We start from the raw sequence: 15,913 nt of genomic DNA, 5'->3' as shown, positions 1-15,913 counted from the left end.
AACAGTGAGCGAGCTCCGTGCAGACACGCCACGAGGGGGAAATCCCACCCTCAGTCTAATCTTTATTGATTCCAAAGTGAACCATTTGCCCGCCTGCAATTCCGTCTGCCCCAGTTTGCCCGACCGCCCCGGGTTTGAGCTCTGCCACGTGATTCTGAGGATTTGCATTGAAGATTTCACTTAGTTTACAACTTTACCTTCTGAACAATCAAAATTCCTTCATTGGTTCGGTTATCCACCTCAAACCTGTAATGCTCGCCTTCATTGCCCTCGATAATAATAAGGTGTGCCAACCAGTTATCAGTAAACTCCAGGTCTTTATCTGACACCTTGATGCGCAAGACTTCAACTTCCTTTGTGTTTTCTTTCACATCTGCTGTGTACTGAAAAGGAGAGCACAGGTAACCAAGAAGGTAGATGAGGGCAGTGCAGTTGATGTTGTCCACCTGGACTTTAGCAAGGCCTTTGACAAGGTACCGCATGGTAGGTTGTCGCATGAGGTTAAATCTCACGGGATGCAGGGCGAGGTAGCCAATTGGATACAAAATTGGCTTGATGACAGAAGACAGAGGGTGGTTGTAGAGGGTTGTTTTTCAAACTGGAGGCCTGTGACCAGCGGAGTGCCTCAGGGATCAGTGCTGGGTCCACGATTGTCATTTATATTAATGATTTGGATGAGAATTTAGTAGGCATGGTTAGTAAGTTTACAGATGACACCAATATTGGTGGCGCAGTGGACAATGAAGAAGGTTATCTAGGATTGCAATGGGATCTTGATCAATTGGGCCAGTGGGCTGACAAATGGCAGATGGAGTTTAATTTAGATAAATGTGAGGAGATGCATTTTGGTAGATTGAACCAGGGCAGGACTTACTCAGTTAATGGTAGGGTGTTGGGGAGAGTTATAGAACAAAGATGTCAAGGTTCATAGCCCCTTGAAAGTGGAATCACAGGTGGACAGGGTGTTGAAGAAGACATTCGACATGGTTGGTTTCATTGGTCAGAACATTGAATACAGGAGTTGGGACATCTTGCTGAAGTTGTATAAGACATTGGGAAGGCCACACTTGGAATACTGTGTACAGTTCTGGTCACCCTATTATAGAAAACCCTATTTTTAAATTAGAAAGAGTGCAGAAAAGATTTACTAGGATGCTACTGGGACTTGATGGTTGGAGTTATAAGGAGAGACTGGATAGACTGGGACTTTTTTCTCTGGAGCGTAGGAGGCTTAGGGGTGATCTTAGAGGTCTATAAAATAATGAGGGGCTTAGATTAGCCAGATAGTCAACATCTTTTCCCAAAGGTAGGGGAGTCTAAGACTAGAGGGCATAGGTTTAAGGTGAGAGGGGAGAGATACAAAAGGGTCCAGAGGGGCAATTTTTTCACACAGAGTGTGGTGAGAGTCTGGAACAAGCTGCCAGAGGTAGTAGTAGAGGCGGGTACAATTTTGTCTTTTAAAAAGCACTTAGACAGTTACATGGGTACGATGGGTAGAGAGGGATATGGACCAAATGCTGGCAATTGGAAATAGCTTGGTGGTTGAAAAAAATGGAGGCATGGACAAGTTGGGCCAAAGGGCCAGTTTGCATGCTGTAAACCTCTATGACTCTATGAGAACACAATGGTTTGTTTCACTGTCTGTAAATCTGTTTTTAGACTTCTGGTCATTATCACATTGCTGTTTGTGGGATCTTGCTGTGTGACATTTCATAGAAATCATAGAATCCCCGCAGTGCAGAAGGAGGCCATTCGGCCCATCGAGTCTGCACCAACAACAATCCCAACCAGCCCTATCCCTGTCACCCCACATATTTACCACGCTAATCTCTCTAATCTACACATCCCGGGACACAAAGGGGCAATTTAGCACGGCCAATGCATCTAACCCACACATCCTTGGACTATGGAAAGAAACCGGAGCACCCGGAGGAAACCCATGCAGATATGGGGAGAATGTGCAGACTCTGCACAGACAGTGACCCAAGCTGGGAATTGAACCCGGTCCCTGGCGCTGTGAGGCAGCAATGCTAACCACTGTGCCGACATTTGGCGGGTGTGTTTACTGTGTTGTGACTGTGACTCCACTTGAGAAACATTTATCTGGCTGCGAAGCAGTCTGCGTTGTCCTCAGGTGGCGAAAGGTGCTACAGGAACGCAAATCTTTTCGTTAAATCTTTCCAGAGATTAGGAAACACATCAGTGGTTGAATGTAGATCATGGAGGATTAACTCTGCGTTCACCGTGGCACAATGGTAAGCACTGCTGCCTCACAGCGCCAGAGTCCCGGGTTCAATTCCGACCTCAGGTCACTGTCTGTGTGGAGTTTGCACGTTCTCCCCGTGTCTGCATGGGTTTCCTCCGGGTGCTCCGGTTTCCTCCCACAGTCCAAAAATGTGCGGGTTTATAGAACGCTTACAGTGCAGAAGTAGGTGTTTGGCCACTCAATTCATGGTCAAGTGAAGTTTATTTATTAGTGTCACAAGTAGGCTTACATTAACACTGCAATGAAGTTACTGTGAAAATCCCCTAGTCGCCACACTCCTGCGCCTGTTTGGGTACACTGAGGGAGAATTTAGCATGACCGATGTATCTAACCAGCACATCTTTCTGGTGTGGGACTGTGGGAGGAAACCGGAGCACCCGGAGGAAACCCACGCAGACACGGGGAGAACGTGCAGACTCCGCACAGAGAGTGTCCCCCAAGCCGGGAATCGAACCCGGGTTCCTGGCCCTGTGAGGCAGCAGTGTTAACCGCTGTGCCAAACGGCAACTAATGTTGGTCTTACCAGCGACGCCCACATCCCATGAAAGGATAAAAGAAAAATGAAGATGAGGTCACAATCAGAACAGCCAATGAGCTTATCACGTGGTGGAGCAGGATCGAGGGGCCGAATGGCCTACTTCTAACTCATATGTTCATGTTTATATCGGGCTTTTTAAGTAATAAAGTGACCCAGGGCACAGAGAAGATGTTTCCACTTGCGGGTGAGAGTGGGGCAAGGAGGTTTCAATAGAAGGGAGTCACTTATACATCTGAAAGCAAAGCCCCTTTACCAGGAGCGGTGGGGATGCCGAGCTCGCTATCCCAGAGAGCAGTTGAGGTAAATAGTGTATATACATTTAGAGGGAAACTAGTTAAATACAAGAAAAGAGTAGAAGGGTACATTGATGGGGTGAGATGAAGGCATATGGGACACCGATATGGGGAGGTGATGGCCGTGTGGTTTATTGCTAGACTATTAATCCAGAAATTCAGCTCATGCTCTGGGGACCCTGGTTCGAATCCCGCCACGGCAGATGGTGGAAGCCGATGGAACTGTATAAAATGCTCGTTAGGCGACAAGTAGTGTGTGCAGTTCTGGTCGCCACACTATCGGAAGGATGTGATTGCACTAGAGAGGGTGCAGAGGAGATTCACCAGGGTGCTGCTTGGGATGGAGCGTTTCAGCTAAGAAGAGAGGCTGGTTAGGCTGGGGTTGTTTTCCTTCGAGCAGAGAAAGCCGAGGGGGAACCAGATTGATGTGTACGGAATTATAAGGGGCATTAATGAGGTAGATAGGAAGAAACTTTTCCCCTTGGTAGAGATGTCGATAGGCAGGGGGCACAGATTTAAGCAAAGGGGCAGGAGATTTAAAGGAGATTTGGGGAAGAAGCCTTTTCACCCAGAGGGTGGTGGGAATCTGGAACTCACAGCCTGAAAGGGTGGTAGGGGCGGGAACCCTCACAACATTTAAGAAGCATTTAGATGAGCATTTGAAACCCCATGGCAGACAAGACTAATGATGGAAAATGGGATTAGAATAGATTGGGGTTTGATGGTCGGCATGGACACGATGGACTGAAAGGCCTCTTTCCATGCGGCAAAACTCTATGACTGTCCGACAAGGTGCTGCAGGAGGCTTGTGTGGAACATAAACAACAGTACGGAACATTTGGGCCGAATGGCCTGTTTCTGAGCTGTAAGATTCGATTTGAACCACTCATTTTCCTTCGTAGCAAAAAATTCACGGGTTGGTCAAAATGATCAAAAAGATTAACTCTTACCTCAAATTGGTCAACACTGGGGATGTTGTCATTAACGTCCAAAATCTTGATCTGTGCTTTTGCTGTTGTTTTTAACCCTTCAGCGCTTCCGCCCCGATCACGAGCTTCAACAGTGAAAGTGTAGGAGCCCTGGGTCTTGATGAAAAAAAAAGAGTATTAAAAATCTTTAATAGAACCATAGAATTCCTACAGTTCAGGAGGCTGCTATTTGGCCCATCGAGGCTGCACCGACACAATCCCACCCAGGGCCCCTCTCCGTAACCCCACGTATTTACCCCGCTAGTCCCCCTGACACTAAGGGGTAATTTAGCGCGGCCAATTAACCTGACCCACACATTTTTGGAGTGTAGGAGGAAACCCGAGCACCCGGAGGAAACCCACACAGACATAAGAACATAAGAACTAGGAGCAGGAGTAGGCCATCTGGCCCCTCGAGCCTGCTCTGCCATTCAATAAGATCATGGCTGCTCTTTTTGTGGACTCAGCTCCACTTACCCACCCGCTCACCATAACCCTTAATTCCTTTACTGTTCAAAAATTTATCTATCCTTGTCTTAAAAACATTCAATGAGGTAGCCTCAACTGCTTCACTGGGCAGGGAATTCCACAGATTCACAACCCTTTGGGTGAAGAAGTTCCTCCTCAACTCAGTCCTAAATCTGCTCTCCCTTATTTTGAGGCCATGTCCCCTAGTTCTAGTTTCACCCGCCAGTGGAAACAACTTCCCTGCTTCTATCTTATCTATTCCCTTCATAATCTTATATGTTTCTATAAGATCTCTCCTCATTCTTCTGAATTCCAATGAATATAATCCCAGTCTACTCAGTCTCTCCTCATAAGCCAACATTCTCAACTCCGGAATCAACCTAGTGAATCTCCTCTGTACCCCCTCCAGTGCCAGTATATCCTTTCTCAAGTAAGGAGACCAAAACTGTACACAGCACTCCAGGTGTGGCCTCACCAGCACCTTATACAGCTGCAACATCACCTCCCTGTTTCTAAACTTCATCCCTCTAACAATGAAGAACGAACTTCCATTTGCCTTCTTAATTACCTGCTGCACCTGCAAACCGATTTTTTGTGATTCATGCACAAGGACACCCAGGTCCCTCTGCACAGCAGCATGCTGCAATTTTTTACCATTTAAATAATAGCCCATTTAGCTGTTATTCTGACCAAATTTGATGACCTCACATTTACCAACATTGTACTCCATCTGCCAGACCGTCGCCCACTCACTTAGATTATCTATATCCCTTTGCAGACTTTCAGCATCCTCTGCACACTTTGCTCTGCCACCCATCTTAGTGTCATCTGCGAACTTTGACACAGTTGGTCCCCAACTCCAACTCATCTCTGTAAATCATAAACAATTGCAGTCCCAACATGGAGAGAACGTGCAGACTCTGTTAAACAGTGACCCGAGCCGGGAATCGAACCCGGGTCCCTGGGGCTGTGAGGCAGCAGTGCTAACCACTGTGCCACCGTGCTTCTGGCAAATGTGACTTTACATTGGGCCTTGTCCAGTTACAACTCAATGGAAAATTACCAGCTTCAAATTAGAAGTGTATAGTGGGCCTGACAGAGCATCTTACCCAGGTCTTCTCCCCAGTTCTATCCCTGTAACCCCACACATGGCCAATTCATCTAACCTACACATCTCTGGACACTAAAGGAGCAATTTAGCTTGGCCAATCCTACTAACCTGAACATCTTTGAAGTGTGGGAGGAAACCGGACCACCCAGAGGAAACCCATGCAGATACGGGGAGAACGTGCAGACTCCACACAGACAGTCACCGAGGCTGAGAATTGAACCCGGGTCCCTGGTGCTGTGAGGCAGCAGTTCTAACCGCTGTGCCACCGTGCCATCCTTGCTAACAATTTCAAACCACGTTTACATTATGAAATTACAGGATTTGATAGGTGGGACATGTTAAGAAAGCAGTTAATAAAGCAGATGGAATCCTCGATTTTCTAAATAGGGGCAAAGAATATGATAAAAGAGGTGGTTTCATTTCATAGGCTGGATAGCGGTACCTGACAAATACAAGGTACTTGACGCTGCGGCACTCATTTCAATCTGGGTCATAGGATCATAAGAAATGGGAGGAGTAGCGGGCCATTTGGCCCATCAAACTGGATCCGCCCTTTCAAAAAGAATTATGGCTGATCTGATTGTAGATTCCATTTTCCTGTTTGCCCCCGTAACCCTTGATGCCCTCGTCCATCCAAATCTGCCTAACGCAGCCTTGACTATATTCATCCACCCAGTCTCCCCTGCTCGCTGGGGGAGCGAATTCCTCTGACAGAAGAAATTACTCTCCATCCCCCACCTGTACTTTTACACTGTGCCTGCCTAGTGCAAGATTCCCCCACGAGGGGAAACAGCCTCTCACCACCTCTACTTTCTCAGAAGACTAAGGAGATTTGGCGTGTCAGCTATGACTCTCACCAACTTTTACAGATGCACCATAGAAAGCATTCTTTCTGGTTGTATCACAGCTTGGTATGGCTCCTGCTCTGCCCAAGACTGAAAGGAACTACAAAGGGTCGTGAATGAAGCCCAATCCATCACGCAAACCAGCCTCCCATCCATTGACTCTGCCTACACTTCCCGCTGCCTTGGAAAAATAGCCAGCATAATTGAGGACCCCACGCAGCCCGGACATTCTCTCTTTCACCTTCTTCTGTCGGGAAAAAGATACAAAGTCTGAGGTCACCTACCAACCGACTCAAGAACAGCTTCTTCCCTGCTGCTGTCAGACTTTTGAATGGACCGACTCTGCATTAAGTTGATCTTTCTCTACACCCTAGCTATGACTGTAACACTACATTCTGCACTCCCTCCTTTCCTTCTCTATGAACGGTATGCTTTGTCTGTATAGTGTGCAAGAAACAATACTTTTCACTGAATGTTAATACATGTGACAATAATGAATCAAATCAAACCAAACATGGGTGTCCTTTGCAATTCAGGTAACATGGCACCAGGAGTTTGACGGCAATGTCTTAATCTCTTTGACTCTGATGGACAATGGTAACCCACCCAGGAGAAATGTTTGTTACTCACCTCCCTGTCCAGATGATAGTCCATGACTTTGATTTTGCCATCCACTGTTGCAGAAAATGCCTCAATGCCCTGTGTTGTGACCCTGTAGTGAATAAGAGCATTTCTCCCTTCGTCTGCATCTGTTGCGTTTAGTTGCAATACAAGAGTGCCTAGACGGAGTGTAACAATACTGATTTGTAAATGGGGAAAGCATTAGTTAAAGTAAAATTCCTCAGACGTTACAGGCCTAAATCTTCCGACTCCCCCTCCCCTCCCTCACCAGGATGAGAGCTGGTCCAGAAGGGTTAAATCTTGCATTGAAAAGATTTAGGCTCCGAAAGTGCACTAGACAGGGAAGATTGCATGGGCGGCACACCTTGTTTATGAGGAATCTGCTGCCTGCAAAGAATCGGCTAAAGTCCTTGAAGGAAAGGGACAGGAAACTGGCTTGGAAGACGTGTAGGACTATAACTGGGGTTATAAAGGCAGATTAGGCAGCCTAGAAAATTAGCAAAATACTCATTCCTGCACCTGTTATTCCACTTACAATTTGTACTTTGTACTGACCATGACTTGCCTGTTAATTCATGTTTAATTTATGTCAATTCTGATTCTCTTAATGAAAAATAAGTGAAAACCTCAGGGTAATTTCTTAATTTTGGGGTTGGTTATTAAATTTGATTATCGGGTTCACCGATCCTTACCAAGATCATAACACCAGAGAGAGAGAGATCTTTGCTGATAAGGCTATTATAGATTGCTGTTTGTGGGAGTTGCTGTCTGCAAATTGGTTGCCAGAATTCCTACATTTCTCCCAGACTACCTAAATCCACTACAGTTTGCCTACCACTGCAACAGGTCCACAGCAGATGCCATCTCCTTGGCCTTGCACTCAACCCTGGAACACCTGGATAACAAGGACACCTACGTCAGACTCCTATTTATCGACTACAGCTCAGCCTTCAACACCATTATTTCCATGAAACTCATCCCCAAACTCTGTGGCCTGGGCCTCGGCACCTCCCTCTGCGACTGGATCCTGAACTTCCTAACTCACAGACCACAATCAGTAAGAATAGGCAACAACACCTCCTCCACGATCATCCTCAACACCGGTGCCCCACAAGGTTCTGTTCTCAGCCCCCTTCTATATTCCTTATACACCTATGACTGTGGCCAAATTCCCCTCCAATTCGATTTTCAAGTTTGCTGATGACACCACCGTAGTGGGTCGGATCTCAAACAATGACGAGACAGAGTACAGGAATGAGATAGAGAATCTGGTGAACTGGTGCGGCAACAATAATCTCTCCTTCAATGTCAACAAAACGAAGGAGATTGTCATCGACTTCAGGAAGCGTAAAGGAGAACATGCCCCTGTCTACATCAATGGGAACGAAGTAGAAAGGGTCGAGAGCTTCAAGTTTTTAGGTGTCCAGATCACCAACAACTTGTCCTGGTCCTGCCATGCCGACACTATAGTTAAGAAAGCCCCACCAATGCCTCTACTTTCTCAGAAGACTAAGGAAATTTGGCATGTCAGCTACGACTCTCACCAACTTTTACAGATGCATCATAGAAAGCATCCTTTCTCGTTGTATCACAGCTTGACTCTGTCTACACTTCCCGCTGCCTCGGCAAAGCAGCCAGCATAATTAAGGACCCCACGCACCCTGGACATTCTCTCTTCCATCGGGAAAAAGATACAAAAGTCTGAGGTCACGTACCAACCGACTCAAGAACAATTTCTTCCCTGTTGCTGTCAGACTTTTGAATGGACCTACCTCGCACTAAGTTGATCTTTCTCTACACCCTAGCTATGACTGTAACACTACATTTTGCACCCTCTCCTTTCCTTCTCGATGAATGGTATACTTGGTCTGTATAGCGTGCAAGAAACAATACTTTTCACTGTATGTTAATACATGTGACAATAATAAATCAAATCAAATCAAATCATTACAAAGGGAACTACATTTCAAAAGTAATTAATCGGTTATAAGGTGCTTTGAGACATCCAGTGGTTGTAAAAAGCCAGATCAATGAAAGGTTCTTTTTTCTTTCCACTGAATTCAGGTAGATGCAGTCACAATACTGACCAGACGTGATCTCATTAATTAGTGCAACATGCTTCAGGGGCTGAATCGTCTTAACCTTAAGCTTACAAGTCAAAAAGGAAGAATCAAAACAGCTTACCTAACTCACTGAGTTCTTCAATGCTCGCTTCAAAGACCGGTTGTGTGAAAATTGGAGGATTATCATTCACATCCAAAACTTTTACCAGGAGTTCTATTGGCTCTTCCATCAGTCTTTTATTCTGGTCATGGGCATGACCTATAAGCTGAACATATGAAAAAAGATTCACCAAGGCAAACTCTTAGAAACATAGAAGACAGGAGCTGGAGGAGGCCATTCGGCCCTTCGAGCCTGCTCCGCCATTCATCACGATCATGGCTGATCATCCAGCCTAATCCTGCTTTCTCCCCATAACCTTTGATCCCATTGGCCCCAAGTGCTATTAGAACTCTAGGTCACTCTCTGGTGACAGCTTCCACAAGGCTGCTGCTGATGTTAGGATCTACCCCTCCACCATCTGCCTTCCTCGCCTGCCCCACATCAAGCAGTGACAAGATGAAGCCCACTCTATTCATCTTCCCGCATTCCCCCCTACCTGAATTCCAACCCCTTCCGCAGCTGCCCAAGGAAGCTGATTGATTTTCCTTTTATATTTTCATGGGGTGCGGGTGTCGCCGGCTGGGTCAGCGTTTGTTGCCCATCCCTAATTAGCCTTGAACTGAGTATCTCGCTTGGCTATTTCAGAGGGCAGTTGAGAGTCAACCACATTGCTGTGGCTCCCGAGTCACCTCGAGGCCAGACCAGGTAAGGACGGCAGATTTCCTTCCCTAAAGGACATTAGTGAATGTGATGGTTTTACACAAATCGATGATTAAAGTTTATGTTTAAAGTTCACTTATTTATTAGTGTCTCAAGTAGGCTGACATTAACACTGCAATTCTGTGAAAATGCCCCTAGTCACCACACTCCGGCACCTGTTCGGGTACACTGAGGGAGAATTTAGCATGGTCAACGCACCTGACTGGCACATCTTTCAAACTGTGGGAGGAAACCGGAGCACCCGGAGGAAACCCACACAGACACGGGGAGAACATGCAGACTCCGCACAGACAGTGACCCGAGGCCAGAAATCGAACCCGGGTCCCTGGTGATGTGAGGCAGCAGTGCTAACCACTGTGCCATGTGCCGCCCTATGATACGTTCATTACTGAGACAAGCTTTGGAGTCCAGGCTTATTAACTAGAATTTAAATTCCACCCTGGGATTTGAACGCATGTCCCCAGTGCCTCTGGACATTAACACTCATGCCACAAATTTCTTTTCCAATCAGATGGTGAGACTTTGTATCTTAACCAGCATTAAGGTGGCTTATTTCCATCTCTGTAGCATGTAGAGGGTATAGTTGGGTGGATTAGCAAATTTGCTGATGACACCAAAGTCGGTGGTGTGGTAGACAGTGAGGAAGGGTGTCGTAGTTTGCAGGAAGACTTAGACAGGTTGCAAAGTTGGGCCGAGAGGTGGCGGATGGAGTTTAATGCGGAGAAGTGTGAGGTAATTCACTTTGGTAGGAATAACAGATGTGTTGAGTATAGGGCTAACGGGAGGACTTTGAATAGTGTGGAGGAGCAGAGGGATCTAGGTGTATGTGTGCATAGATCCCTGAAAGTTGGGAATCAAGTAGATAAGGTTGTTAAGAAGGCATATGGTGTCTTGGCGTTTATTGGTAGGGGGATTGAATTTAGGAGTCGTAGCGTTATGTTGCAACTGTACACAACTCTGGTGCGGCCGCACTTGGAGTACTGTGTGCAGTTCTGGTCCCCACATTACAGGAAGGATGTGGAGGCTTTGGAGAGGGTGCAGAGGAGGTTTACCAGGATGTTGCCTGGTATGGAGGGGAGATCCTATGAGGAGAGGCTGAGGGATTTGGGATTGTTTTCGCTGGAAAGGCGGCGGCTAAGAGGGGATCTTATTGAAACATATAAGATGATTAGAGGTTTAGATAGGGTGGATAGTGATAGCCTTTTTCCTCTGATGGAGAAATCCAGCACGAGGGGGCATGGCTTTAAATTGAGGGGGGGTAGTTATAGAACCGATGTCAGGGGTAGGTTCTTTACCCAGAGGGTGGTGAGGGATTGGAATGCCCTGCCAGCATCAGTAGTAAATGCGCCTAGTTTGGGGGCGTTTAAGAGATCCGTAGATAGGTTCATGGACGAAAAGAAATTGGTTTAGGTTGGAGGGTCACAGTTTTTTTTTTAACTGGTCGGTGCAACATCGTGGGCCGAAGGGCCTGTTCTGCGCTGTAATGTTCTATGTTCTATGTTCTATCATCTGCCTCCACTCTTCATTCAGAAATGTGGCTCAGTGGGTAGCACCCTCGCCTCTGAGTCAGGAAGTTGTGGGTTCAAGTCCCATTTCAGAAACTTGAGTAAACGATGACACTCCGGTACAGTACAGCACTGAGGAGGTGCTGGATAGTTGGGAGGTACAGCTTCTCAAACGAGGTGATAAACTGAGGTCCCATCCCCTCTCGCAGGCGCGGGGCAAAGGATTCTGTCATGGCTTTGAAAATAATCAGGGAGTTTACCCTGGTGACTGGGCAATCTCTAACCCTCAATCATCATCACAAAATCAGATTATCCGATCGGCATCACATTACTGTTTGGGGGAGCTTGCCACATTACAACGCGGATGGCACGGTGACACAGTGGTTAGCACTGCTGCCTCACAGCGCCAGGAACCCAGGTTCAATTCCCAGCTTGGGTCACTGTCTGTGCGGAGTCTGCACATTCTCCCAGTGTCTGCGTGGGTTTCCTCTGGGTTCTCCAGTTTCCTCCCACAGTCCAAAGATGTACAGGCGAGGTGGATTGCTAAATCGCCCCTTCGTGTCAGGGGGATTAGCTAGAGTAAATACATCGGCTGAGTGGGATTGTGGTCGGTGCAGACTCAATGGGCTGAATGGCCTCCTTCTGCACTGTAGGGATTCTATGATTTAATGAAACAACCCTTCAGAAGTAATTCATTGCCTGTAAAATACCATGGGACGTCCTGAGCTTGTGAAAGGCACTACATAAATGCAAGGGTGGAGTTTCCTGGCCCTTCCTGATCCCCACTGGGTTCCCAGCCAAGGTTTGTGTGAAGAATCAAGGCTGACACTACATTGTGGTAGTAATGGAATGCTGTCAGAATTGTCAACGTTGAGATAAATCATTAAACTGAAACCCTCTGGCAGTGTGCCTGGAACGGCACGGTAGCACAGTGGTTAGCACTGCTGCCTCTCAGCGCCATGGACCTGGGTTCGATTACCGGCTTGGGTCACTGTCTGTGTGGAGTTTGCACATTTTCCCCGTGTCTGCGTGGGTTTCCTCCGGGTGCTCTGGTTTCCTCCCACAGTCCGAAAGATGTGCTGGTTAGGGTGCATTGGCCATGCTAAATTCTCCCTCAGTGTATCCGAACAGGCGCCGGAGTGTGGCAACTAGGGGATTTTCACAGTAACTTCATTGCAGTGTTAATGTAAGCCTACTTGTGACACTAATAAATAAACTTTAAACCTTAAAAGATATTCTTAAGATGAAGAACATAGCGAACTTCCGAAAGCAACGCAAACAAATCACTCCTCCTTCACCACACTTCACCCCTTGCTGTGTGAGAACTGGTTACTCCCAGCGAAAGCTTTTGCTATTTCCACCAAGAATAGAATCCCCACAGTGCAGAAGGCGGCCATTTGGCCCATCGAGTCTGCACCCTCTCTCTGAGAGAGCATCTTACCCAGGCCCTATCGCCGTAACCCCACATATTTATCCCACCAATTTAACAAGCTTTCTTCGAATATTGAAAATCAGTTGCAACTTACTCTGAAATGTGAATATTGTTCCCGATCCACTGCTCTTGTAGCATTTAATTCGCCAGTGTGTGCGTCGATTACAAACAGCCCGATCGGCGGCTCATTTGCCCCTTGTCCAACAATGGTGTAGGTTATTTTAACACCGGGTGTGTCTTGGTAGTCTGACACAATCTAAGTAGGAAAAACAAACAGTCAACGTTAATTAACTTGTAACTTAAACATGCCAGAATATCGCCTGTGCATTCCGTAATGGATGTATTACTCCATGAGGAATTCTACATTTGGAGCACCACCTCCTACTGCAATTGGTAAAGGACCTTGCTCTTACCATCAGGGTGTTCCTGATGGGTGGTGAGGTGGCACAGTGGTTTGCACTGCCGCCTCAGAGCGCCAGGGACCCAGGTTCGATTCTGGCCTCGGATCACTGTCTATGTGGAGTTTGCTTGTTCTCCCCATGTCTGCGTGGGTTTCCTCCGGTTTCCTCCCACAGTCCAAAGATTTGCTGGTTAGGTTGATTGGCCATGCTAAATTGCCCCTTAGTATCAGGGGGATTAGCTGGGTAAATAGATGGGGTTACAGAGATAGGGCCTGGGTGGAATTGTTGTTGGTGCAGGCTTGATGGGCTGAATGGCCTCCTTCTGCCCTGTCCCGATTCTATGATCCACAACCCCCTATGCAGTCTGGAATTCTTTTCTCTTAGTAGTTGAAGTGTTGTTGAATAAGAGACATGCTGTCGAAGTTTTTTCTCTCATACTCATCAGGACCAACCCAAGAACATCAATTTCAAAGAGAGCACCAATTTGTACTTCATGGGAAATTCAGCAGTATGTCTCTTCTGTCAGCAATATTCAAATTCTTTTTCCGATCTTTTATCCAAAGTTTTGCACGAGCTTATATTTGCATTTCAGTCAATAAAATACATTGGGCAGAATTTTACAGCTTCACTTGTCCCAAAACCACAAGATCTCACTCAAGGTCAACGAACCTTTCCACGGTTCTCCCCTCGCCCGCTTCGATTCCTGTCGTGGGCGGGAGGGATGGTAAAATTCCAGCCATCTTATTTATTTCCAGTTCCTCTGTTCAATTCGCACAGCAGAACCAAGAAGATGGTAAATGTGAGGTCATCCACTTTGGTAGGAATAACAGCAAAATGGACTATTACTCAAATGGTAAATAATTGCAGCATGCTGCTGTGCAGAGGGACCTGGGTGTCCTTGTGCATGAATCACAAAAAGTTGGTTTGCAGTTGTAGCAGGTAATTAAGAAGGCAAATGGAAGTTCGTCCTTCATTGCTAGAGGGATGGAGTTTAAAAACAGCGCGGTTATGTTGCAGCTGTATAGGGTGCTGGTGAGGCCACACCTGGAGTACTGTGCACAGTTTTGGTCTCCTTACTTGAGAAAGGATACACTGGCACTGGAGGGGGTGCAGAGGGGATTCACTAGGTTGATTCCGGAGTTGAGAGGGTTGGCTTATGAGGAGAGACTGAGTAGACTGGGGCTATACTCATTGGAATTCAGAAGAATGAGAGGAGATCTTATAGAAACATATAAGATTATGAAGGGAATAGATAAGATAGAAGCAGGGAAGTTGTTTCCACTGGCAGGTGAAACTAGAACTAGGGGGCATGGCCTCAAAATAAGGGGGAGCAGATTTAGGACCGAGTTGAGACGGAACTTCTTCACACATAGGGTTGTGAATCTGTGGAATTCCCTGCCCAGTGAAGCAGTTGAGGCTACCTCATTGAATGTTTTTAAGGCAAGGATAGATAAATATTTGAACAGTAAAGGAATTAAGGGTTATGGTGAGCGGGTGGGTAAATGGAGCTGAGTCCACGAAAAGATCAGCCATGATCTTATTGAATGGCGGAGCAGGCTTGAGGGGCCAGATGGCCTACTCCTGCTCCTAGTTCTTATGTTCTTAAGATATTTCACGTATTCCAATTTTCCTGACGGGGATATTTTGTTACGAGCATGACTTAAGGAGCTCATCAACACCATGGAAACGGAGATACTCAATCACAACCAAAACCCCCATCATCCAAAGAAGCGCCAAGAATCTCAACCAATAAGAACAGCGCTGAGCAAGAACGACAAGAGAGGGCAGTGGCTTGAGCCAATAACCTGCCACCATGTCTACCAACTGCCAACCAACGGCGTCATTGAGGGAGAGCTGGTGAGACTAGTGTGGGGCACATAATCTACAGGTCACACTGAGCCAGTAGTATGACTGAGCGGTCTAAGGCGCTGGATTAAGGATCCAGTCTCTTCGGGGGGCATGGGTTCAAATCCCACCGCTGCCAGGACAAACTTTTATGGGCAGCATGGGGGCACGGTGGTTAGCACTGCTGCCTCATAGCGCCAGGGACCCGGATTCGATTCCCGGCTTGGGTCATTGTCTGTGCGGAGTCTGCATGTTCTCCCCGTGTCTGCGTGGGTTTCCTCCGGGTACTCCGGTTTCCTCCCACAGTCTGAAAGACGTGCTGGTTAGGTGCATTGGCCGTGCTATGATGAACCATCACTGACACAAGGGGCTGCTGAAGAAGTGCATTCCAATAATCAGGAAAAATTAGGCAAATGGCATTCACACTGTGATGTAGACTGTTTCCTGGGAACGACAGGATTATCCTGGGAAGCGGGATTGAGTAGAATGGGCCAATATGGCTCAGTTAAGGAGTACATTCAAGAATGAGGTAGACATTTGACTGCTTTCCTTAGCTCGAGAATCGAGAACTAGAAGGTCACTGCGTCAGAATAATCTGGGTCTGCCATTAAATTGTGAGGTCGGGAGACATTTCTTCACTCAGCGGAACCTTTAGAATCCCCCAGGGTACAGACCTGCAGCTGCTCAGCCTGGAGTATGTTCAACAAGGAGGTCAATAAGGGGAGGTAACGGCCTTG

At 46.8% G+C, this 15,913-nt stretch overlaps 1 protein-coding gene across 1 annotated transcript in view; it reads right to left on the bottom strand.

Moving 5' to 3' along the window:
* Positions 1-15,913, bottom strand: part of LOC144495552 (desmoglein-2-like) — a 93,954-nt gene that overhangs the window by 33,444 nt on the left and 44,597 nt on the right. Inside the window, exons 5-9 of the mRNA XM_078215643.1 lie at positions 13,025-13,186; positions 9,295-9,439; positions 7,120-7,268; positions 4,048-4,182; positions 198-383 (exon numbers count right to left, since the gene is read on the bottom strand). Of these exons, the coding sequence (XP_078071769.1) occupies positions 198-383; positions 4,048-4,182; positions 7,120-7,268; positions 9,295-9,439; positions 13,025-13,186 (777 nt within the window). The remainder of the gene's footprint in view (positions 1-197; positions 384-4,047; positions 4,183-7,119; positions 7,269-9,294; positions 9,440-13,024; positions 13,187-15,913) is intronic.

The sequence above is a fragment of the Mustelus asterias genome, chromosome 7 (genome assembly GCF_964213995.1).
Source record: "Mustelus asterias chromosome 7, sMusAst1.hap1.1, whole genome shotgun sequence".
Taxonomy (NCBI): domain Eukaryota; kingdom Metazoa; phylum Chordata; class Chondrichthyes; order Carcharhiniformes; family Triakidae; genus Mustelus; species Mustelus asterias.
This window is presented reverse-complemented; position numbering and strand designations above follow the sequence as displayed.